This window comes from Corvus brachyrhynchos, unplaced genomic scaffold (genome assembly GCF_000691975.1).
Source record: "Corvus brachyrhynchos isolate BGI_N302 unplaced genomic scaffold, ASM69197v1 scaffold363, whole genome shotgun sequence".
NCBI classification, from domain to species: Eukaryota; Metazoa; Chordata; class Aves; order Passeriformes; family Corvidae; genus Corvus; species Corvus brachyrhynchos.
The window spans coordinates 1,983,830-2,010,197 of record NW_008237404.1 but is presented as its reverse complement, the minus strand read 5'-3'; the positions used below and the strand labels follow the sequence as shown (position 1 = coordinate 2,010,197).

Sequence of the window (26,368 nt, the reverse complement as noted above, 5' to 3'; positions counted from 1 at the left end):
AGCCTGCATGAATCTCTTTGTTCCTGATGTTTGGTCTCATTATTTTTAAAGTGAGAGCTACAGAAACTGTTTAAACACAACTTTTTTAATAGTTTACATTAGCAACTATCTGTTTTAGAGACACCAATACTGCTTTTAAATCAAAATGTACAGAATTTGGCCTAGCATACAGAAATTTTTGAAGACAGTACAAAATCACTGTTTTACACACTCATGGATTTGTGCTTCACAGAGTTGTTATGTCCCTTTCTACAGCTCTTGATAGAGGCCTACCATGTTGAAATAACTTGTTCTTTCTATGGTGCTGAGTTTGGTTTTGCTCATGACCACTTCTTTTGGCAGTGTCCCTCGAGATAAATTCTAACCTGAAATGTCAGTTTCCTTGTGGCTTTCATTTGAAGTTTTATTTGGTGCCGAGTTGGGATATCCTGGCAAAAGGAGACAAGTGAAAAGCAGAACATGTCTTAAATACTGCAAAATGCGTTATCTGTAAAAATGGTCTTTCACAATTGCAAGTCATATTGTTACTGCAGGAAGATATTCCTTTCTCACAAATTGGGTTAGTAGAAAAGTAGCAGTGAATGTTGGAGGGATTTAGAGGTGCCTGGGCTCTTCTGAGACACTATGACCTCCTTTGACTGCTATGGACAGAAGTTACAGTGGGACGTCCCTGGCATCCCTTTGAGCCAGGGCAGTTTTCTTCAGGGAACTCTGATGGGACAGCACAGTTATTCAGGCCATGTAATCTGATTAATTAGTCTGGTTTTAAATCTTGGAATTGCAGATGACTATTCCAAACAAATTTTGTTACTGTAAAAGCTAAAATAATCTTTTTTGCTTATAAAAATGAGTTAAGGCAAAAGGGACAGCATATTCAATTCTGAAAAGTCACTTGGGAAATATTTAACAGGCTCCCTTGCTACAGAAGCACCAAGTGAAGGCTCTTGACTATGCTGAAGGAAAGCATAGTTCTGCACCTCCTAGATAAATGCACATGGAAGAGCTGGACAGTTGGTTCTTGTAGTATTCTGCTTGTGGAGTAGTCTCATTGTAGATGTAGTTTCCAATTAGTGCTTTTTGGATGCATCTCTTCTGAAATTACTTGACAGTTTTAACTTGTTAACCTGGATGTTGACATTTCTGACAGTGTTCTTGTAGTTGAGAAATGGAAAGATAGAACTATGCTGTGGAAGAGATTTTGTGTATCTTCCTTCTGTCTGTAGAGGGAGAACATTGATAGTGTTCAGGCAACATCATTTAAATTTTCTGTACATGTATTGAGTCTTAAAATTTTTGGTTTTCTTTCTGGAGAGATAATTTGTAACAGGGTAAATACCAAGTGAAATCCTGTGCATTGTTCAACACCAGTGGTCCTTGTTAGATTATCGTTCTTCAGTGTTAATTCCACTGTTGTATCTTTTAAAGAGGTTTGAGATACTTTTTAAAGAAAAGATAGCACTGGCTGTTGCAGATAAGGGGTGATGCAATTTAACATGCTGGGATTATGAGCACAGAAAGAAAAAAGCTTATAAAGATGCTTCTTACTAACCTGAAAGAATAATCAACTTGAAAAGATTTAAGAATAAGCAAAACATGAGTAACTGGATTGGAGTAGGAAGAAGGAGAATGGAAGGAGATAGTAACCTAATATGAGGAAATACTAGGATAAACTGAGGTTGTATGAAAGTTGGATTGAATAATAATAAAAGGTTCTTAAAGTGAAGACAGGGAAGGAAAGGATGTACACAGCTTCTCTTTACACAGAGAGGGTCGGGTCTGCTTTAACAGTAATCCAGGCAGAACCCAGAATTAGGATACATTGCATCTGTTTTCCTAAAAATAATGATGTTTATTACGAATCCAGAGACAGTAGGTGATAGCAGTGTGGGTATGGAAGAGGTTTTGCATGCAAATCAGTACAGAGGGAGATACAGCAGAACGATCTGGGTGGAACATAGCTCCAGAAATCTTCTGAGATGTAGCTTCGATGCTACAGGCCTGTTGTTATTCTTCTCTAAAACAGGTAACAGTTGAAGTTACTACAAGATGAGAGAACAGCAAGTCTTGCATGGTCCTTGAAGGACAAAGGTAGATTAGTAAGGACAGCCTTTCAGAGGTAAAAAAACTAACTGCTTTTAGGATGGAACAGTTACTTTCTATAAAAGATACTATTCCCTGTGGTAAAAAGGGACTGGTGTTGAGGACTCAGGATTGTTTCTGCTTCAGCATTCCTTTTTATGCAGCTACGCAGTGTAGAAATGTTCTGAACTTCCTGTCATTCAGGTAGGTGGTGCTGGTAGAATAGGATCGTGTTCTTAGTAGCTTGCTTGCACTGGGTCTGCAGTCAGTCAAGTGAAGCAGGTTTTCTGCTGTGGACAACTCTGCAGGGCTGAACCTGGTAGTTTTTGGATCTTCCAAGAGAAAGGAAGTTCTCCTAACCTGGAGCTCCCCTGAGGTACAGGTTTTGAGGAACTGCCTGGGTGTTGTCTTGCCAGCAGTATTCTCTTGCATGTGTTTAGATTGTTGTCTTCTCTCTGCCATTTATGTGGGGAACCAAAATTCAGGGGTCTTAAGGGATAGGTTTTGTGTTGGGTTTTGCTTGGAAGCCAGAATTCTAATAGCATAATTAAGGATACGTTAAGATAGCAGATGCTCACCTACATGTTTTTTGTTTGCTTCAGATTTTGAGTTGGAGATACTTCTGAAAATGGTCCTTAGGGGTCTTTCTGAGACAGCCAACTTGTGGGATGATGTTAGAACTTTGAAAAAGACTGTAATTAAAGACTGGTGTAGCTTGAGCCAAATAAACTGTGCTTATACTTTTCTTGAAAGTAAGAGCTGTTTTCTCTCAGAGTTACTTTAAAGCAGTAGAGGTTTCCATCTGATCACACTGTAACTTGGGGGTCTGGTGCTGTATCAGAAATCTTGAGGGACTTAGGATTTTTCTCGGATCCTTTTGTTCGAAATGTTGGGACTGTCAGCTGTTTGTTTTAGGCAGTGCTTATACTCATGAACCCCAAGTCCCCAGGGGAGTTAGGTTGAACAAACCCTCAGGATCTTAGTGTTGATATTAGAAAGGTCAGACAACCAGTGCTTTTTGTATTACTCATCCAGAATGTGCTGTAAATCAAAGCTCACTTCATGGTCACATCTACAAAGCTAGCATGGGTGTTACTGTTAATGTTGATTCTGGATTTCTCTTGAGCAAAAGAAGACCAAGTTGTTTGAGCTTAGAATCTGTTTTGCCAAAGGCAAATAACTTTTTCCTTACAAAGAAAGTCTTACTCTTTTAGTCCAAACCCATAGCATTGTAATAAAAATGTGTATCTTGGATTGCAGACTACTAAGGACCTAAGAAAGGCATTTTGGTTGCTCTTTGTTTGAAGTCACAAGATCTTGAAGCTAAACTAAATTTTCCCTGGCCCTATAGATTAAGTTACCTATAACAAACACATAAAAGAGTTTCAGACAAATCTGTAGATTTTTGCTCATGATGTTGCAAAAGAAAGTCTTTGGACTTCTGCTTTAGCACTCTTCAGGGTTATAACAGTCTCCCGTCAACATCTGAAGTTTTATAAAAATGGATTTTTTTATCTTCTGTAGAGGCCTCCTTCAGCAAGAAGTCCTGCAGTCAGTGATCTATAAAAAACCCCCATCTTTTCCAAGCATTTAGGTCTTAAGGGCTGGAATTTTTGACTTTTTGTTTCCCCTTACTTAATGTTCACTGATCATTATTTTCCGTGAGTTACAGAGATGTGGGAGATGTTTGACTGTAGTGTGGAAAATTTCTTACCTGATAACTTTTTTTAATAAAACAGCAGCATCATCTTCAAGTTTACTTCCTGTAGTTCAGCAGCCAAGAAGAATGTAATTTTTGTCCATTCCTTTTTGTAAACTATTTAGCCAAGTGGACATAGGTTGCCTGGTTGGTAGTAGAGGAGTACTACTAGTCTGTAGTCTTGAAAGGGTGATGCAGCGTTCGGTGGCTTTTCTAAGAGACAGCTGAAGAGGAGGATGCATTGTGGTACTAAGATATCTCTGGATTTTAAAGAAGTGGGAAGAATATGATGCTCCATGCAATAATGAGAGATACAGCCAGCAGGAAAAAATACTGGCGAGAAGTTTTGCTTTTAATTGGTACTTTTAACTAATAGCTTGCACACACTGTTATCTTTAGGATTATTTCCTTCAAAGCAATGTATTTAAAGTCCAAATCAGTTGCACTGTAAGGATAGTTGCTGGATATGCCAGTTTCCATCTGTGCTAGTAATTTTCTTTATTCTGTTGTTAGAGAACCAGACACAGAATTTAAAAGAAAAAACCCAAAGAACAAACAAAAAAACCACCCCAACAAAACCACTTTAAAACTGATTAGCTACAGTGTCTTATTTGTGCGATATTCTATAATTGTCTGTTTTGACATTACTAACAAATTGCTTGTTGCATTGCAAGGTAAAGTTCCTCAATAACCTTTTGTTTTTGGAAGATTCAGTCTGCTGCATCTTCCATTTGCATTCATGTGCCTTTAGTGATTTAAAAATAGTATCTCAGTTTCACACATATGAATTCTTCTCTAATAGACAACAGCAGAAGTCACATAATTGAAATTACTGAATATATTACAGTATTTTTATATTCTGTATGGCAGAGGAAGTACAGCATATATGTTCCATACTGACTTTCATAACTTATCAGAAGTACAGAAGTCTGCATCTGTTAGATTATATATATATGCCCCAGCAGAGCGGACACTTGGAAGACTTGAGTTTTGGTCTTGGGTGATACTGTGATATTTGGTAGATCATAAAAACAGGTGCAGTACCTTAGATTAAAGGTCTGTGTAAATGTTATCTTGTCCCTCCAGTGTTTGATACAGACAGTTATTTCATCTTCTCATTCCGTTCTCTCCTGTAAAATTAGGACAGTTACAGGGGTGTGTAGTATATGATCTAGGCCTCAGCTGAATAGGCGCTGGATTTGAGGTAGTTTAAATACAATATATTCTGAAATTGTCTATACAGTAGCTACAATATTAGCCTTTTAATGCATTTAATATGTTAGAATGTCTTTTCTAAATTGCTTGAGGGACGATCAGATCATGGAAGAATATAGCTGTCATTATGGCAACCTTGAAATTATGACTGCATAGTAAATGAAAAAAACAAAAAACCCCCCAAAAAACCCCACCCCAAAACAACCAAAAACCACACCAACACAAAACAACAGCCAACCAAAACCAAAATAATGAACACCTCCACCCCACCCCAATGCGAAAAACAAAAGATAATTTACATACAAACTCTTCACAAATTTCATGTGTAATTTCCTGTCATTGCATAATTCTCACTACTGACCATTGCTTGCTTTATAGTTACATTTTTAAAGAAATGCCTCAGTTCTTAGGTCATCTTGTACATATTAGTGTTCTTAAATATTAATAATGAGTTAAGTGGTTTGTTGCATTCATATAAATAAGGGTAGTCATAAAATTAAGTTGATACATGAAGATAGGTATTTTTTAGTGGATAGTGTTGTCTGGATCTCTAGCATTTTGAGAATGTGTAACTGAGCCATGTAACTCCAAGTCAATGCTTTTGCATGGGTCTGTATTAAAAGAAAATGATGTATTTTTTTCCTGACTGTTTATTCAGGGATTTGATAAACAAAGATTCAGGTATTCGGGTAAAAATGTCTTGAAATGTAGTCTAACTGTGCAACCTGAATTTGTCTGAAGCCCCAATTGTTAGCTGTTGTTGTATTCATTTAATTTTCGATTTAACTCTTAACTGTGATATCTCTCTGTAAAAATTACTTTGTTCCTAATGTTTAAAATCTGTTTCCAGGCTGCAAGCTGCTATATAAACAAGACTTTGCAAGACGGTTAGGACTGAGATGTGTTACTTGTAATTACTGCTCACAGCTGTGCAAAAAGGGAGCAACTAAGGAACTTGATCGTGTAGTGAGAGATTTCTGCAGTGAAGAGTGCTGTAAAAAATTTCAGGACTGGTACTACAAGGCAAGTAACTCAGAATTTTTGACGAGAGCTCCACAATTAAAAAAACCGAAAATGCACATGTGAGGATATCTCAAGGACTGTGCAGCAAATATGGCTTACTTCAGCAAAGCATTTGCTATAGAATAAGCAAATGTATTAATTTCATCACTTGAGTTTCTGTAGATCTTAGAGTAGCATTTCTGTCATCTGATTTTATTAATTCGTTTGGCAAGGAAGTCTTGAGTTAGAGAAAAACAAGCAATTACTATGTATATTTGTTACTTTACAATTCCGACTTTTTCTCAGTTAATACCACATTTTTCTTGTGAAAACTTCTTAAATGTGTATTCAGAATGTTGAAAACACTGTTAGTAGCATCTGGATACCTTGAGTTCACTGACGTTAGTGGAGTTTTTCTTGCTCCTGTTTTTGCCTCCTTTTTTGCCTCTTCCCTTCTCCCACAGTTTGAACTGCAGAGGCTTTGATTGTTCAGTATTTCCCAATGGAAAGGATGCCAAAGGAAAAAGAAGGACCAAATGGATTTCTAATAAAAGTTTAAGTCAAACAGATGGCATCTATTTCTGGGTCTCTGGATGCTTAACTGCTTTGTGAAGCACAACCAGCAAAGACTTCACTATAAGAGGTTTTTTGTTTACATTTTTTGAAAGGAAAAGATGAAATTGGACTGGGTTTAACCTGCGATTAATGCCATGGATAAAATATTTGATCTCTGGTGTGAACGTCCTGGAAAGCTACACTGATAATTTCAAAACAAGAACTACACTGTGGATGCAATTGCAAAAAAAAGACAGTACAAAATTCATCACCACCAAAACTCTGCACACAGCCTGGAAGGCAGTAAAAAGCTTGAAATGTTAGAGGGCTAGATACAAGTCCTGTAATTCAAGATGATCTACCTACCGTAAAAGAACTGAATATGAAGACAGATATTTTGGAATGTCTCGTTCCAGAAATGTTACAGCCAAACATTGTAAATTCTTTATTTTGAATAATGTATGTAGGGTCCTGTTAGACATTCCTAAAAGAAAACTACTGAAGATCACAGTGTGTTTCTTTTGTCTCACATGAAAACAGGGTGACAAAGCTTGGCTGCAAAGTTCTTAACTAAAATATTAACTTCATACAATAATATTTTATCTATCTATATGCCTTAAAACTTAGAGTGTGGGATGAAATCTATCCCTGTGAAAAAAGTGCCTTCTGATAGAGAACTTAAAATCTTTGGTGTGCTTTAGAAATCTTTTGGTCATTCAGCAAAGAATGTAGTCTGGAGGTGTGCATAGCAAACTACTTTCATGTACCTAAGCTTCTGTGGAAGCTTGTACTGTGATTCAGCTTTGAGAACCACTTGAAAACTCAGACTTCAGATTATCCTGATTCATGGGATAAGATAATAACTGGCCCGTGAAGTCTCCTTAAATGCTGTTGGTACTGTGTTACAGGAAAATTAGATCTGATGTCATAAAAAGGCAATTTAAACAGATTTGCTGGAAACTATTGACTTTTGATACTTTTGATGATGCTGAAATGTTAGATATTTCTACTTTTTGAACCTTACACTTGCTAGTGGAACTAGTGTTCCTTTATGAAGAATTGTTGATTGTAATTTTTTTCAAGTGCTTCTTAAAGCTTTAATGTAATTGAGTTTTGTTTATAAAAGCTTGAGATTTATTACATGGGAAAGACATAGAATAGGTTTTGGGAAATTGTCTTTTGCTAAAATTCTCTTTTTTATTTCTTTACATCCTTGCTGGTTACTTCTCCCACTTTATAAAAGTCAGTCCAGATACCTTAGATTTGGTAGTGCATTGTTAGCTCATATTCTTACCTAGCCAAAACAGACAATGATCAAAACATAGGAAGGCAAAATAGATAAGGACCATTCTCTGAATTTGTACTTCATTAGCTGTTTTGTCTGTTAGCTTCTTAAAAGAATAGTTACATATGTATGAGCTTTGTCTCATTTATGCAATGTTCAGTGTTACTTTGGAGTTTCAATGAATGTATACATTAAGAGAAATAAGTAGTAATAACCTAGCAATGTTTTAACATCATCATTGTGTTCATTAAACAAGTGTTTGTCTCCATCTTCTTTGTCTACTTTTTTTTATGGACACATCTTTCTCATGTAGTGTTATCTGAAAAACATTGTAACCTTTTAAAATAATCAAGTATTATGGGAGCACTTCCCTGAATGCCAAAATTCGCTTCTCAGAAAGTCGAAAGAAGTTAGCAATGGTAGAAGCAACAACTTATCTAGAAGTATTGAAAGTTCATTAGACTTACTTAGATAAGAGTCCTTTAAATCTTAATATGAGGCAGTGGAATGTAAAAGAACAGTTTTAGTCCTGATTGTCTGTTGGGCAACCGCTGCAGTTGGTGCCAAGTTCTGAGGAAATTTCTGCTCCAAGGGGTCCATGCACCTCTGAGACAAGAGGCAAGATTTTGGGTGTCTTGAGGTTAGCTCCCTGAGTTTTTAGTGCTCCTCCTGTAAACTTGCATGCAGCGGTTTGAATGTTAATCCAGAAAATGCCTGGGAAATGTCAGTATAAATCTTCTAGTAGCCTGATGTTTGATGAGAGTTTGAATCATTTGACGTTATATTAGAGCACTGAAATTACCTTGAAAAAGAGTATACAGTTCTGAGAACAGCACAGAAATCTGTTTCTTTAAATATACATTGAGAAACATTGATGACAGTACTACAGCTGAAGTGCACCCAGGTCATTTGAGGCTACAGTGGAGAATTGATTAGACTCGGCATGTGCAGTGATGACTCTCTATTCAGTGGCGGTCAGGTGTCTTCAGCAAAGACTAAGGAGGAGGTGGGGAACTACAGTCTGGCAAAGAAAAATTATCGTGGCTGGTGAGCTCAGCAATAATTGCCAGCAGTGGTAAAATTTGAAAGTGCAGCCAGCATTAATCAAAATGGTAAAGACAGCAAGACTTGTGGAATTTCTCTTGGCGGAATTCAGCCGTTCTCTAGTTAGCCATCTCAGCCTCCAGTAAGTACTCTTTCCAGAACAGTTGGTCTCCTTTCTCTTATAATCACTCGCTTTCTGGGAATAACCTTTGTTTCCTATTTACTGTAGTTGAAACTGGAATAGACAGCTAAGATTGAGTCAAGTTAATAGCAGTCCAAAGCCATTGGAAAACATAAGGAACAGGTGATGGAAGGATTAAAAATGTAAACAAAAGCCCCACATATGAAAATTTTGTTCTTTAACCCAAATTTGGGGCAAACATTAGTGATTTATACTAATCGCCGTGCCCATTTGAACATGTTGAAGTAATGGGAAAAGAAATGTACCAAAAAGTAGTGCTGAGTGGCAAAGGACTTCTGTGCAGTGCAAGCACAGCAAGCAGAGATGGGCTTTCTGGAACACAGAGACAAGCAGACTTGAAGGCAGATATTTTGTAGATTCAATTAACATTTAGTGCCAGTATCCCAGGAAGACAAATGAAAAGAGGAAGGAGGGTGGGAGGGAAGGAAAGGAAGGAAGGATCATGTCTCAAAAATCATTAATTCATTTTCACTTTCAATAAATTTGATGGTCAGGGAAGTGGGTGAGTAAGAAGGTAGCAGGAAATTTCAGTGCATGGAAGGGTATATAACATTAAGCATCATTATGGAAATAGTAGAATTAAAGTGTAGCAAATGTAGAGGTGAGAAGTGAAGCGTCACTATAGAAGAATCTCAGGCTTCCTGAGGAATAGTAATTTCCATGTGGAAGCAAACCAATTTTTTTTTTTCACCTAAATAACTTAGTAGAAGCCCAGGAAAGACAATAATATACTTATTCAAGAGCCTAAATGTAAAAGCAAACCAGGGGAGGGAGAGAACAGTTGCAGGAATCAGAGAATCACAGAATAGTTGGGTTGGAAGGGATCTTAAAAGGCTGCCTAATCCCAACACCTCTGCAATGAGCAGGGACATCTTCAGTGAAATCAGGTTCCTTGGAGTCCCATCCAACCTCACCTTAAAAGTTTCCCTATCTATAACCTCTCTGGGCAACATGTTCCAGTGTTTCACCCTCATTCTAAAAAAACTTCTTTCTTCTATCTAATCTATGTTGACCCTCCAATTTAAAACCATTTCTCCTTGTCCTATCACAACAGGCCCTGCTGTAGGAAGGCTGTAGTTGCTGGATTTGACAAGATTTGACCCCTTTTTCTTTCTTTGAAGGAGAGAAAAATGAGCAGAAAGTGGTGCTTTGATAGTCAAGCAGCGTGCAGCAGGTCAGAATAGATGGGCTTTTCTGTACGTGAGTCAGCTGTCGTTCTTAATCAGTGTTAGGTGGGTTTGAGATTTAAATTTAGATTGAATTATACTTCTTTTTTTCTACTGGTATTTCAGTCTTTTGGTGGCTTTGGAAGTTGCATTTGCCTTAAAGGTGTGAATTCACAGCTTTCCTGAACTGATTAAATCTAGACTATTTTGGCAACACTCTACATTTTATCTTCTTCCTTTCCAAGAATACAACTTACTTGCTCTTTTGTCCCACTGAGATGATCTGCAAAAGGAACTGTGGATCAGCATCAGTGGAAAGTCCAAGTGACAAGTATAACAAAAATTGGGGATAAAGCGGTGCTGTAAGGTCTCTGACCTTGTGTGCCTTACAGGTACATAAGTGCTGCTGCTACCTGCACAGAAAAGAGGGAGGAGAATTACCTGCTCTTCCAGGGCCACCTGGTGCTTAGTGTGAGGTGATCTTGAAGCTGCAGCTTTAATTGCTCCCAATTTAAAGCTGGTTATACTGTTAGAGACAAGTCTCTCTATGTATCATCTTTAAATACTTGAAAATTACAACTGAGAGTTTCTTACACTGCCAGAGGATGGCACACTGTTCAAATACAGAGAAGGAACTAAACATTGAATTATTTTTAAAATTTGAACTAATTGGCCTGTTCATACTTTTCTGGAGTCACAAAAACTACAGTTGGACTTTGTTTTGTTTTTTGTTGTTTTTTAAGCCATCAGAGCCTTGTGCATAACTGCAATGTTGTGTATGGTTTTATGTATTAATGTTTTATGTTGCATATATTATAACTTCCCTCTTTCTCTCCTGGCTGTATTATTAGCTGCCTTACTTTGGGTTCCTGAGCATCTTTAAAGCTTTCAATTTTTTAAGGTCTGCTTTAGGATGGAGGTTGCAAACAATACCGAGGCAAGCTGTAGTGCAAACCATTATTTGCTTACTTAAAGATGTGAAATTGAGGCTACTACTGTTCAGATAATAATTTACAGCATGGAAGATAAAATGCAGTAGAATCTATTTTGGAGAAAAACAATGTCTGTCTTAGTGATGCCTCATGAAAATAATATGCAAGCTGATGAAAGATATATTACTTAAACATTAGAGTTTCAAGTTACATGCTAACTAAATTTTGGGGAGTCCTCTTTTTTTGAGAGGAATTGATGTTTATAAGTCATAGAGAAACTTGGATGAACTAAAGAATTGGAATCTAAAATTGGTGCCAAACTACTAAAATAACAGAAATATAACAAATATTTACGATGATTGATACCTAGAGAAGTGATTCTTTTGGTGACTTTTTAAACTTTTTAAAACTTTTGATTTTTTTTTTAAACAAAACCTGCCAGATTTTGGAAGGAGAAAAAACAACTTGTATTTACCCTCGGTTCAATAAAATCATTAAAGAGTCTGTCACTTTCTGCTCTTGTTTTGCAGAAGGCTTCAATCAAATTAATTAAAATTGATGCACAAAATTCTTTTTTTGATGACTGTTTAGAAATGAGGTGGTTGTTTTTTTTTTTTTACATAGTGACAAATTAATAGAACAAAGCAGATTTATTCTGGGTGCTAACCCCCAGCAAACAATTGGAGAAAAGGTAGCTTAACTATTGTACATGAGTGAGGCTTAACTGTGGAGTGGTACTTAATCCTCAGTACTCTTAAAAATGTAGCCTTTTAAAATGTAAAAATAATTTTTTCCCAAGGCCTGTTTAAAAATGTGCAACTCTTCCTTTGCATTAAGGCTGTACGGTGTGACTGTTGTAAGTCTCAAGGAGCCCTCAAAGAGAAGGTGCAGTGGCGCGGCGAGATGAAACATTTCTGCGATCAGCACTGCTTGCTCCGCTTCTACTGTCAGCAGAACGAACCCAATCTGGCCACCCAGAAAGGACCCGAGAACCTGCACTATGGTATGTGCTGCTTTAGGGCTGAGAAGTGTCAAAGCAGATGCTTCATTTAAAGGAAAAATTGAAAGCTGCATGGATTATTTATTTGTCATAATAAACTGCATTAGAGATTATCCTTTTCTGTGTTATCATCAGAGGCAGCATTGAGCTGTTCTGCGTTAAGTGTAATTTTAGTGCTGTATCATCATGGGAACAGAAGATGTTTTCCTCTTTCACTGTCCTCCAGTTTGTCATTACTTGCTCTGTGGAAACACTTCTCAAAATGCCTTTTGGTCACAGAGAACAGATAAATGGACTAGGAATTTAAAAAAATAAATACATTAAAGGGAATTAAAGGAAATAAGTGAAATGGAAATGGAATGAGAATAGAATGAAAGTATCTAGATAAGAGGAATACATTGCTTTTTTTTCCTTTCTGTTGGCAATAGGTACTGTGTAAATTTGCTGATGGGCACTGAATACGTGTTTGTGTGGTTTAAATGGCACGTCAGGCAAAGTTCAAATAAACCAGCTTTTAAATTAATGCAATTATGGCAACTCAGCTTCTTTGTATAGCCTTTTTATACCTGAACATTTTGGTGTTTACTTTTCTGAAAGAGGCTGTATTCACATCTGGCTAGAGCATTGATTTAGCATTTGCCTTTGTGTAAGGCTCAATACCGGAGTAGGAAGATGTCCATGAAGGAAAAGTTTTGTGTGCGCTTCTCACCTGCAGTATGATACTAATGAGTTCTCTTGATTTAATCTTACATTGGTGACAGGTGTTATCTTGAGTTGCTTACTGAAATTTGCTTTGATTTTGAAAAAGGGAAAAAAAATTCTAAAAGTGTTTCCTTGTACTTTTAGATCAGGGCTGTCAAACCCCCCGGACAAAAATAACAGTAAGTACATATATTTAACACACTCACATATCTAGCTCTATCTCTCTCTCTCTTTCTCTATATATATACCAAACATAATTAGATGTACTTAGAATGTGACATCCCATTGAATTAGAGGGATGCCATTAAAAACCAAAAATTACTGTCTTTGAATGATCCTAAGCTAAATTTATGAAGCTGTTTAGTCTTTTTCACATGTAGTTGAAATAAAAATTTCAAATATTCATACTTACTTTTCAGTGTCTTCTGGGAAACTAAATCATCAGCCATGTGTTCTACATCTGCTGTGCATATAAATGTTGCTTAAAAGTTAATCAGCAAACCATGTGTCTTATTCACGTTTCAACCTACTACATGTTTAGTCTGATTAGGTGTATTTATTGAGTATAGAAAGGGAAGAGAATTTCACTGTCCAGTTGGAATATTAAGGTGGTAGCTCAGCTTTAAAAAGCTGAAAATAAGTCTTGAGGTCTTAAATTTTATCCTTCCCAAGAGTAGAATTCTCTAGGTGCTCAAGGTGTGATTGACTTTGCTGTAGAGTAGGGAAGCATAACCTTTTGCAGGATTGCTGTCTGGAAGGGTGAGGATCATCAGTGGAGCCTTCATTCTGAATTTCAGTTTTTCTCAGCATGTCAAAAATACCACTATTAATATTGTTTCCAGTTAGCTTAGTGTATTTTGATTCAAACTTAGTTTTGATTTGATTTGTTTGTTGCATGGAAGGTCTCAGAGACTTGCCTTTTAAATGCAAATAGGCATTAAATATAAATCTTAGATTTAAGTGGAAATTTTTTGGTGACAATATAAATGTATTTATGAAAAACACAGAAAATAAAATTTGGTAGGTAACTAGAAACATCAGACAAGCTAAGCTGTCATGTTAAAAACTTTTAGTATTTTGTGTTTCATGATGTTAATTCAATCCATAAATTTTTAAAGATTGTGTCAAAGCTATGTGTGATAAGGTATTCTTTAATATATTTTAGAGAGTGTACACCTGGTAGAGCATATTGGTGTTCTTGGGACTGGGCTTTCTTTCTGTATCTCAAAGGACATACGGGGCTAGTCTTCCTACATATGACCAAATAAAACCAAGAGTTTGTTTCTTAAAAACGGTTCTAAAACAGTTACTAGGGTACAAAAACCATGTCTGGAGCAAGAGGGTTTTTTACTTCTTGACTGTAAGGACTCAGTTTGAACATTATGGGGTGTTCCCAGGTATTCGTTGTCACTGTTGTAGAGACAGCAGGGGGAGCTCGAAGTTCATACTTTAGGTACTAATTAAGTGTTTAGAGAATTTTTATTCAGAAATATGTAAAAAAAAAAGTGATCTTTCAACTATGGCATAATTCAAGAAGGTTAGGTCTTGAGCCTAAAGTTTGTTAATGCTGCTCATAACGAACTCTTTTTACAGCTAAAATTACTTTGTGTATTACAAAATTGCTTAAGTGGCACTTTCACTTAAACAAGAATGTACATTTAGAGTACCTTCAATTAAAAAAAAAAAAAAAAAAAAAAAAAAAAAAAAAAAAAAGAGAGAGAGAAAAAAAAAGGAAAAGAGCCAGAAGTGCTAGCCCTGAGTAAAGTACAACTCCTGTTATGATCCTGGCAGTGGCAGCTCAATACTAGGAATGTGGAATAGCTTGCAATTACAGAATAGTAGTTGGTGCTGTTGTGTTGTGCTTCTGTAAGCTTCCTCTTCAGTATCTCATTTATGGAAAGTATCAGCTGATACATTAAGTCAAGAACTTTGTGTTGGAATCAGTGTGGTGCAGCATCACCTTCTCTTATTTGCTTGTCTGCAGGGCTCAGCTCCACCACCTTCTCCAACACCTAACAGAGAAATGAAGAACAAGGCAGTTCTTTGCAAGCCTTTGACAATGACGAAAGCCACATACTGTAAACCTCATATGCAGACAAAATCTTGTCAGACAGGTAACTCCTGAACTGTGCTAGAACTAATTTCTTCATTGCAGCTTTTTCTTAACTGTTACTGTCTTTTAACATATTTCAAATATTCTGATTTTCTTTTTCACTAAATGACAGGTGTAAAACATATTTAAATACCTGGCAGTATTGCCTTTTTCCTTTTTCTTTTAGTAGAAGATGAGTGGAAAAAAGAGTATGTCCCAGTGCCTATTCCTGTACCAGTCTACATTCCGGTGCCTATGAACATGTATAGTCAAAATGTTCCTGTTCCTACCACAGTCCCAGTTCCTGTAAGTGAGACTTCAACTTCATTTTAAAATTGGCATCCCTTCACATGCATGTGTGGGACCACCTCGTGTTGCTGGCTGTTCTCCTTCTGGTCCCTCTAAAGGATTACAGGATGCTGCAGCGCTAATTACTGAAAAAGCATTAGAATCTGACAGTGTCACTTAATTCCCTGATTGTTCTTTAGGACCTGTCTGCCTGCTTCCAGTGTGAAAATCTTGTGCTGCTGAACTTTCTAGGAACAGTTCTGAGTGATACTTCTGTGTTTGCTGAAAATGCTAAATAAGCCTTTAACAGCAAGATTTGTTCTGGTAATAAGGAGCTGAAAAGTTTGTGTTGGGGAAGGATGGCAGAGTGGGATAAACAGTAGGAAAAAGGCAAAGGAAAAAATCCCAAAACCTGAACCTTGTGGCAGCAAAAGAAAATAACCCTTAAGTTTAATTTGTTATCACTTACGTACTTAAGTTTGTCCAAATGGTGAAAAAAACCCCTGATTTCCTAAAATTCCATGTTTCACAAACAAGCTACTAAAACAAGATGCTGATTTGTCCAAACTGTTAGTCTGAGGTTATAATCAGACAGGTTGGAAGTTTCCTTACACCATTCTTTCTTTGACCAGCTATATTTTGTCTTTTTTTTCCCCCTATGTCCTTTCCTGCTTTCCCTTCTGTTCTTAGCTCCTTCATATTGAGTTTTTAACCTGTCAGCATTTTTTGTTAGCTCACACTGGAGTGATTTGTTTCTAATCTGTATCAACTCTGTCTTTCAGACGTGGAGCATAGATCTTTTTTTGTTTGTTGGTTGGTTGGTTTGTTGTGGCATTTTTTCTTTTCTAATTATCTCTGCCTCCCTGTCTGCACAGGTGCCAGTTCCAGTTTTTTTGCCCACTACTCTGGATAGCACTGAGAAAATCCTTGCAGCAATAGAAGAGCTGAGGGGAAAAGTGCCCTCAGATCCTCTGGAAGCTGAACTACTGAACTTGTCAGGGGTGGTACCTGAACATGCTGGAAAAGCTGACACTTCCGATGTGGCCAGTGAGTTTCCTGATGAGTTTTTTGACTATTTGGAGTGCTGGGGGACATGTGTGAAAAGGAGGATTGGGTTTGTTTTTTAATTCTAGGGAAAGTTCTAGTACAACAGTGCTGTCATTGAGGTCTTATATTAAGTTGCATTGTGCTTTATAACCTCAGATGGCAATTAAGTACCTCACAGCCACTTGCTTAATCCCCTCACACCTGGTGGAGAAGAGACTTGGGAAAAAAAGTAAACCTTGTGAGTCAAGACCAGTTTAATAATTGAAACAAAATAAAATATAATACTACTAATACTAGTAAATACAAGTAAAAGAGGGGAGGGAGAGGAATAAAGCACAAGAAAACTAAGTGATGCACCATATAGGTGCTCACCACCCACTGACCCTTGCCCAGCCTGTTCCTGAGCAGCAATTGCTGGTTCCCAGCCTGCTTCCCCCAGTTTATATATAAACTGAGCATGGCATTGTGTGGTGTGGGATACCCCTTTGGACACTTCAGCTCAACTCTTCTGGACATGCTCCCGCTCAGCTTCTTGTGCACCTGCTCTCTGGCAAAGTGTGGCAAACTGAAAAGCCTATGATTTAGAGTAAGCACTAGTGAGCACAGCCAACACATTATTCTCATAATAATTTATATCTGAAGATCAAAAAGTCCCACATACTTTGTAGTTATAGTTTCTCAGTGCCCATGTCTCTTTGCTCTTCTTCCCTGGCTCCGCCTGCCCAAATCTTCAAGTCTCTTCTGTATCTTTCCAGGAAAATTTGCCTTCACTCAGGTGTAATTTGGAAGGTATTTTCCAAGCTCTTTCAACAGATTTCTGCAAGGTTGTTGACAAATTACATGAATTTACACTTTGTGCCTGGTATACAGGAGGCCAGTGGAGCTGCAGTCCCAGGAGGCTTACTGTATTCCAATCTATTGCCATTCTCCTACTAAAACTGCACATTTCTGCTAGCACTGCAAGGTTGTCATTTTCAGTTCCTTGCTCTCTTTTGTGAAGTACAGCTAGCTAAAGGAGCAGATGTATGGGATCAGAGCTTGCTCGCTTGCAGAAGACTGAATGTGGAGAAATCAGTGTTTGCCAGAAGTTGGAGAGAGGTCAAGCTTTGTTTCTCCCTGCCTGCATGCCTTATTTGAGAAACAGATCCTACAAAAGCAGACTTGAAAGTCTGTTCTGTTGTGACAGGATCAGGTAGGAAAATAGATAGTCAGGTTTGTCAAGCTTTTTTGAGTTTTGGGATTGGTTGATATGATCCAGCTTCACCAGTATTTGATTTTCTATATATGTGCTTTGCTGACTCACCTTAATGGAGAGTAACGATGGGCTAGTAAGTATCTTTTATGTTTGAAGGAAATCAGATGGGAGAAGTAAATCTGAGATCCCAAGAACAAGAAAATGTAGTGAGCAGAACAATCAGTTTTATAACAACTCAGCTTATAAAGTTATAAGTCTGCACCATTTGGCTAACCCATGTGTTGGTTATAATAATGAGTTTTTTTCCTTTTTATTTTTAAACAGGTGGGATAGTTGAGTCAAATCTACTAAACTCAGAAACAGAGTCACGGACAAGCTTGCCTGATGTTCCATATGAGCCAGACCTTGATATTGAAATAGACTTTCCAAGAGGTAATTCTTCTGTGATGTTAGTAAATACTATGACTCTGTGGATAGCCATTGAACCTTGTTTAATCATCCTTTCAGAGGAGCTTTACTTGATTGCAGGATCCACTTGACTGACTGTTAGGTAAAACTTTGCCATGCCTTTGTAAGATGGGGGACTTCTGAATTAGTTCTTCCATCTTTCTAAATACAGTATTTGAAACACTGCAAAGAAAAGGAGAAGTTAACCTTTCACAAAGAACTTGACTGCATCATTTGGGTTGAACATGGATTTAGGAAAGTTATTTTGAAGGCTCAAGGACTTGGATAGCATATGAAGAATGAATGCATTCTTCAATCACCAGGTATTTTCATGGTTTAGAGAACAAATTACTAAAGGGTCAATTTCCCACTCAAGTTTGTTAGAAAATTGCAAGTTGGCATGCTGCACACCACTTGTGTTTTACCTTTTAATATCTTGTTAATGTCCCTATCTGCATTTGAAACAGTAGCATAATTTGAATTAGGAAAAAAATCACAACTTTGAGACCTTTCTTGAAAGAAACTCTTGATGCTATATAGTACAATTTGTACCACTCTACAGAATGCAGGGAGCAGTGTCTGTTTCCTTACACCATACCCTAGTCAATCCAAGATCCAAGAAAGCTTCTGCCTGTAGTTACTGCCCCTCTTGACATAGCTTCTCTCGGACACACGACTCTCTTACCTTGCCTGGGTAGGTTCTGTAGGAGCTGACAGGCTCCTTTTGTGCTGTGTTGTAGATAGCTGCAGTAGATGCCCAGAGTGGGTTTCTCAGTTTGCTTTATGCCTAATTTAAAGAGAAAGCCTGCAGGTTAGTCTGACCTTAGTCTTGGGAAGTTTACTAGTCAGATGCATACTAGGTTTTTAACCCACTTTATAAGTGAGGCTGGGTACATGAGGAAGAAAAACCATAGAAGAAAAGAAATAAGCAAGTTGGAGTAGTAAGTAGCAGCAGTCTGTAAGAAAGAAGCATTGATTACACTGAAGTGCTTCTGAGATAAGATTCTTTGTGGTATCAGGAGAAGTGCTGCTTTTGAGTCTGGGGCAGAGTTCTGAAATCTCTGTGTGTAAGTGCTATTTCATCTGCACCAGTTGGAAAGCTGTCCTGAGAAATAAGGTGGTGAAATCAGATTATCAGAAGAACATTCAATTTTGAGTGAAAACATTGTTTGATGGCTAAACGAGGGTTGAACCATCTTCAATAAAGGAAACAAAAGTGGGACTTGAAACATTAAATCCATTCATGTGTTGTCTCATTCCTCAGCATTGCCTGAAATAGAGTCCTCAATCCTACCCCTGAAATGTTAAAAAAAGAATATTTGGACGTACTGCCATACATCTGCTTACCAAACTTAACTGTAATATCCATCATGAGCTAGACCTCTACCACTTGTATAAATATAGACTAAAACCAGTTTCTTTGAAGGAGCTTGCCTTCTGATTCTTAATGTTTTAAACCAAGGGTAATGTGCTACATGAAATAACAAAACATGAGTAGAAATAATCTAAATACATGAACAGAACTGCATGTACTAAGTTAACGTGTATTTTGTCCAGTCATAGCTGCTCGTTCTCACTGTACCTTAAAATTCTTGATACCAAAGACAGCCTGGGCAGAAAACATTATGTAAGAGTCTACAGTAAGAGATGCTGCCGTAGCTACTTAAGATAATAGTTGAAATGTTGAGTGTTGTGTCCTCTAACACTTACTTAGAAATAAACTATTTGACAGCTTTGTCTTACAGTTTGGCAGCTTTGTCTTACTTTGAATATAAGAATAGGTTTGTTTCCTCGTACCAAAATCCAGTCTTTAGTTGTGTTTATATGTGTGCCTTTGTGGATGCCTTATGTTAAGGCACACCGATATAGTTAATTTGTTTTTATCAAAGCAGTGTTATTTAAAAGACATTTAGAAATAAGTTTCTGTTAATGTATTTTCAGCAACTGAGGAGCTTGATACAGAAAATGAGTTTTTGTTACCTCCTGTTTTTGGTGAAGAATATGAGGAACAGCCAAGGCCTCGGTCCAAAAAGAAGGTAATTTTTTCATGCTATTAAAAAATACCAAGAATAACACAAAATTTATGTAGGAAAAATATTTGTGGATTTTTTTTAGTTCTCCTACTGATTTACAGGGTGTTACTGTCTACTCATACCTGATATCCTATCTTTATGACATAAAACGATACATTTCAAATAATAAAATTATTTCAGTGGTTTGTCTGTTGCAGATAACTGTTGGATTTGATAGGAGTGTGATTTGTAAATTATGATCCTATTTTTGCTTCACAGTGACAGAATTGTTGATGGAATGTGGCACTGCGTATATACCTACTGTACTCTTAGCAATGCTTTTCTACCTTCTACTTTGAACAAAGATGTCTTGGTTTAATTTGATAGTAAGATGGAAAAACATTACCATGGTTTATAATGGGAGCCATAGCATTTCCTTTATAAAAGAGTTTAAAAAATTTATTTGCTTGTATTTTTCCCAGATTTTATTTTTAGTCAATCTTAGTTTATACATTGCATAGCAATTAGCCACAGTCTTTTATTTAGAAGGACACTACCAAGAAATAGTTTCCTATGCCTGGCACAAAGCTGAAGTGGTTTTGTTCCAATAACTGAGCAGATACTGCAGCTTTAAAAAAACCAGTCAGCTTCTAGTAAAGCTTTCTAATAATAAATGTGTCCTTCTAGTATCAAATCTGGAGTCTAAGCTTTCACTATTATCCACTGGACATTATCCACATATCCACTGCTGGGCCTGCTTTAATCTGGGACCAGTGCTGGCCCTCCCACTGGTGGGTTCTTTTGAGCCTACGAGTGGAGCCTGTGACACAGACTTGTAGCATCTTTTGTTCCCTGCACATTAACACGATGAAATTGTGTGAATGCCCTGAGGTTCAGTGTGCCCTTTGGCCTGCAGCTGGCTGTGCTAGGTTCTGTGTCCCTGCTGGTGGGGCTGCTGGCAGCGTTAACCTCTGTGTTCCGACGGCAGGGCGTGAAGAGGAAGGCCGTGTCGGAGTACCAGTCGCACGATGACAGCTCTGAAAACTCCGAGTGCAGCTTTCCCTTCAAATACGCGTACGGGGTAAATGCATGGAAGCACTGGGTAAAGTCTCGGTATTTAGATGAAGAGCTTCCGGAATTAGAGGAACTGAAATCAAGTAAGTATTTCCAAAAGTCTCACATCCAGATTCCTGCGTGCAAGGGAAAATTGCCATACGTGTGTGATTCTCAGCTGGAATTTTTGATAGAATTTTTCTCATGTCCCTAATGTTCCCACCATGACTGATATTATTTTACCACAGAGTTGACAAAGTCTTTTTTTTCTAGTTTTCCCTATTTGGTTCAAAATGCTGGGTCTCACACTTCTCATGAAAGCTAGGACAGCACCTTCTTGGCTATTCTGATTTTCTGTGATCATTCTGATTTTTTTGTTTGCATCCTGTTTTTCCTCATATTCTAACTTAACCTCAGAGTTCACACCATTTCTGGGCTTCTAAATGGCAAGGGAGGGACATCCTCCTACTCTTTATCCTGTAAGGAGATCTTCATCTGAGACTGGCATTACCTGGCTGTGGAGCTCTGGCACAAGGTGGCCTTCGATGCCCTGGAGCCGTGCTGCTCTGTCTGCAGCTCTCCTCTCTGTATACATTTGTACTGTGAGGGAAAAGGGGAATTGCTGCTACTCCTGCTGTTCTTCAGCTGCCACAAGCATCTCAGCACCCTTGTGTTATGCTCTTGGATCTTTGGAAACTGCTGTTTCCCCTGAAGGTGCCCCTCTGCACCACTGGCTTCACTTCAGCATCTTGGGCTGCTTCTGTGTCATACTGAGCTGTGCATGACAGTACATTTGTTAGCAGGTATTAACTGCATTTGGTTAACAAGAATTTACTGTGGGAGCCTTGATTGTTTTAATACAGACCTAACATTTTAACTGCTTAGTACATTTTAGTCTCATGCATTGGTTAATGGAGAGGACATCAAGCCAGTTTTCCAGTCAAAAAATACCCCATCCCACCTTCACTGTGTGACAATTCTGTTGTATAATGTAGCATTTCTTCTCTATTTTACAGTAAAGTCTGTGAAATTAAAGGAAGATCTATTATCACATACTTCAGCTGAGTTAAACTATGGGTTGACACATTTTGTCAATGAAATTCGAAGGCCTAATGGAGAGAACTATGCACCTGACAGCATCTATTATCTGTGTCTTGGAATTCAGGAGGTTAGTAGAGGCTGTAGAGATGGGAATGGAGCTGCTGATTTGACTGTAACCCATTTCAGTAGAAGAGTAGAGATAACATGGATTTGCTGGCTAGGAGCTACTCTTAATATATGGCTGTGATCAGGCTGCTGTGTAATCACATTGTAGAAAGCTGTCTGTGTAGGAAATGAGTTTGCAGACCCATCCTGGAAACTCAAACACAAATTGGTACATTGTAATTATTTTAAGCTTCTTGCTGGGTTAAAGCAAGTAATTAACCTAGTCAAAAATTACATAGTCTTTTCAAATGCTGTGCTTCATTTTGTTTGCTAAAGATGTCCAATGTAAGAACAGAATGAAACAAGGCATGCTCTCTAAGCATTTTACTAATTCAGTTACTTAGCATATAGAGGAAACAACCTAAATTAAGTGTCTTTTGGGGAGGGTCTAATTTACTGAGTATTGCAGACTGTGGACAGGCAGGATAGAGTGCAGGAAACTCTGCTATGTTGACTGTCTCACACAGAACAAGGTAGGAAGGAGTCAGGTTAGATGTATGTGAAGGCAGTAACCTATCACTAGATAATAAGAGAATCTGTTTCACAGCTTATCTTTTAAACAGGGAGGGCTGTCTTAATTTTTGCTACGTAAGGCAAAACATAGATAAAATAAGCAGTGTTCAGAGCTGAGAGCACAGAAAAATTCATTCACGTTAAAAGGCAATAAAAGATGTGTATGATGTGGAAAGCAAGCTGCTCACAGGGTTTGCAATCCTACTTAAACTGTTCCATACTTGAGGCGGAGGACTTGAATCAAGTAACAAATTTTTTAATTGAAATATTTTAAAAATAAATAGTAAAATAGGAATTTTCCTGTGTTGCAAGTGTGCAAAATTAGAGTTAGTTGCTACCTTTGCCTTATGGTTGAAATTTGAGAAGCAAACCTTGATTTTAGTCAATGGCTTTTTAGTCAATATTGCTACAAGGCGTTTCAAATTCAGCTAGCTTTCTGCTTCTGCACTTGCATGATACACTGTCTCTCTGTACTTTTCTGTTGAATTGAAAACACTCGTGTTAAGCAGATAAACAATACACAGAGTGAAGTATGTGTTTATAAAATGAAACTCAGATAACATTTTTTTTGTCTTTCTCTTTGTACCTTTGACGTTGTCTATTTTGTCAGTCATGAAAGCTAGTTATGTATAAAACGTCTTTTTTTCAGCTCTTCAGAACCATAATTTGTGTGGTAAACACAATTATCATGAGCCCTAATACACATACACAATGCTGGAACATTAGTGGAGCAACATGTGGTCATTTTACTGTGATTTTACTGCTTATACTTAGTGTCTAGTATTTAACTCAGGCGATGTTAACAGCCCTGATTTGTTGGCCAAATTGTGCCACTGCTGGTGAGACTGGTAGGAAGATGTGCCCTGTTCTGATGAGTTTGCATTTCACAAAGGCAGACAGCAAGTGAGGGACAGAAACATGAGCTGTGAAGGGCTGCAGCCATCATCTGTGTGCTCATGGTGAATATTTGGGGGTGTGTTACTACCCCTCTGAAGAAACATGCTTAAGCAAGCTAGTGGTACACTAAATGCAATGTAGTTGTCACAATGAACAAAAAAACTCCATTGCCTTCTAGAATTTGCTTTGTCCTTTCCATCTGACAACCCTGATGTGGGTACCCTGAAAGAGAATAAATTGTCTAGTACTGCATAAAAGGTATTGGCTTTGTTGAACTTGGAAAGGGCTCAGAGGAGATTAAATGGTGCCGTTTAAGGATATAGTTGGGCCAAAGATCATTAATATTTTGCTAACTTAGAGTAAGTTTGTCTTCAAAAGAAGAGAATGTAGAAGCCATAGGCTAGTAAAAAAGTACTTTCCCCTTCCACCAGCATTACTGCACTCACTGTGGCTAAGTATGCACTCAGTTTGGAACTTTTCCTCATGGATATAACGTGGTTTGAGCCCAGGAGTCTTCAAAGTCCTAAGCTGGCTGTTTTCTTGGGTTTTTTTAAATTTTGTAAAATAATTTTTTCCTAAATGAGGCACTGTAAAATCTGTTCCAGGAAACTGGTCCCTGAGTCAGATGGTGCAGTTTCTCAGATCAGGTTCATTTGCAGCTGAAATTGTTCTGCTTTCAGACAGAAGTGGTTCAATAATGGTTTTGATAATTCTGAAGGAGTGATCCTGAAAAATATCACACTTAGAAGTAAAGGCTGCTGCATGGTCAGGCAGGCATCTGGTGGAGAGGGTTCATCTAGAGGAAGGTGTTAGCCTGCTGTGCTCCTTTGTTGCATCATGGCCTTCATTCTTTGTCCCTAATTGGGATTACTGGGATTTGGGGTTTGGTTTTTTTTTTCCTTGTTTTTTGTATGTCTGTTAATGGAGTTGTTTGGGCAAAATTTGGGCTGATAGAGTTTAGCAGATGTTTGTCTGAAGGTCAGACAAAATCACTGTGGGCAGCAATTCAGCCTGTTCTTCTCTGCTGTGGGATTCAGAGACATGTCCAGTTCCTTCCCGTGCGCTGCTGTTACGATAGAGCTCATCTCAGGTGGGAATGGCTTACGCTGATCCTGCCCCTGTAGGGTTTGTAGAGCAGCAGAGCACAGCGTTGTGGTTTGGGAATGAAGGTTTGCAGGTTTGGGGGATAGGTTGGAATCTGCCCTGCTACACAACATTGTCCTTCTGTAGACTCTGTGGTGGTGGTCCAAGGGGCTTCAGACTTCTACTGGGGATGCCAGGGTTTAGTCAACACTTACTGTGAACTGGGAAGACATATTTGTAGATGAGTTCTCACAGGCCTGCATGTGAATTGGTTTTGAACTGGTTTTCAGTCTTACTTCATTTTCACTGCCAGCATTCAGTGTGATTGTTTAATGCAAACTGGAGAAAAAGAAAAATACATGGAGAAAAAATGTGCCAGAGAACAGAGGGGCAAACACCATGAAGCTTTTAGTAAGCTGTATTATCTGGCTTAGAATTGCTTTATAAAGTCAAAACCAGTGTATGTAGAAACAAGCACATTTGGGGGAATATTGTGCTTTGAGGAATTAGTTAAATGTATCATATAAAATAGTTATCTGGATGAAAATGTAGTTGAAAACCTGTGGGAAGTGTACTCATCCATTTTTCCTTATTATATAATTAAGTGTAAAGATAAGGAAGCCAAGATACACTGAACCTTGATCACCTGTTATAAATGAGTGTTGTGTCTAATGTGATTTCAAGTATGGGTACAGAACTAGATGCCATTTCAAGAAGCAAATGCGTTTTTTGTCTGTCATTTTATTGTATTCACTAACAACAGGCATGTTCCTGCAAAGATAATGCTGAAGTGGAAAATTTAAGAAGCCAATCCTCCCTTTCTTAGAAATGTCTCCAGAGAGAATAATGCCAAACAGTAGTCCTCAGCCATTAATTCTTGGTAAAGGTTCAAAAGAATTTCTGTCTGTAAGGTCAAGAGGGGTAAGATAATTAGATTGCAGGATAGGCTGGCACCTTGCACCCTCCTATCATCTTTCTTGCACTGCTATATATTACTACCACAAATATATGGGGGTTTTTTTTGCCTCCCACTTTTGTGTTGAAGATGCTTTTGTCACTGTCTGGAGTTCACATTTTAAGTGGTAGATCCTTGCTAAATGTGGGTTGGTTTTGGTTTTGGTTTTGGTTTTTTTTGAAGGCCTAGGCGGAGGAAAAGATAAATTGTTTGTGGTTTGGGGTTTTTTTAATGACTCCCCATTCACTGGTACAATGTTGCACACAGGAAATCTTAGAGAAGAATGTTAGTTGTAATAAAACTGTGATTCATATCCAGTTAGAAATTTACAGCATACAATTATATTGGAAGTAACTATTACCTGTTAGATATTGGAAAGTAGCGTAGCTTTACTTTTAGATACTGTTTTGCAGTACAATGCTTGCACAGTTATAAAAAAAAGAACCCTGTAGCACATGAGTTGTTCTAATCTGGAATTGTAAATACTGTGTCTCTCCCTTTTCTGTAGTATTTATATAGAAGTAATCGAAAAGACAACATATTTATTGATCCAATCTACCAGACATTTGAACAGGAATTAAATAAAATCCTTCGAAGTTGGCAACCAAGCATCCTTCCAGATGGTAATTTTCTTTTTGGTCATATATGTTTTTCATGTCTTAAATAGTTATTATATATTATTATATATTTTATATATAT

General features: G+C 37.7%; 1 protein-coding gene across 9 annotated transcripts in view; it reads left to right on the top strand.

The window, feature by feature from the left end:
- Window positions 1-26,368, top strand: part of ZMYM2 (zinc finger MYM-type containing 2) — a 72,482-nt gene that overhangs the window by 38,209 nt on the left and 7,905 nt on the right. For 7 of the 9 annotated variants that reach the window (XM_017730810.1, XM_017730811.1, XM_017730808.1 and 4 more), the window contains 11 exons: window positions 5,844-6,016; window positions 12,017-12,182; window positions 13,026-13,060; window positions 14,866-14,995; window positions 15,161-15,279; window positions 16,137-16,308; window positions 17,828-17,935; window positions 19,892-19,986; window positions 20,951-21,119; window positions 22,032-22,183; window positions 26,178-26,292. In XM_017730810.1, coding sequence (XP_017586299.1) covers window positions 5,844-6,016; window positions 12,017-12,182; window positions 13,026-13,060; window positions 14,866-14,995; window positions 15,161-15,279; window positions 16,137-16,308; window positions 17,828-17,935; window positions 19,892-19,986; window positions 20,951-21,119; window positions 22,032-22,183; window positions 26,178-26,292 — 1,434 coding nt within the window. The remainder of the gene's footprint in view (window positions 1-5,843; window positions 6,017-12,016; window positions 12,183-13,025; window positions 13,061-14,865; window positions 14,996-15,160; window positions 15,280-16,136; window positions 16,309-17,827; window positions 17,936-19,891; window positions 19,987-20,950; window positions 21,120-22,031; window positions 22,184-26,177; window positions 26,293-26,368) is intronic. The other 2 variants (XM_017730812.1, XM_008630998.2) reach the window with 1 other exon arrangement.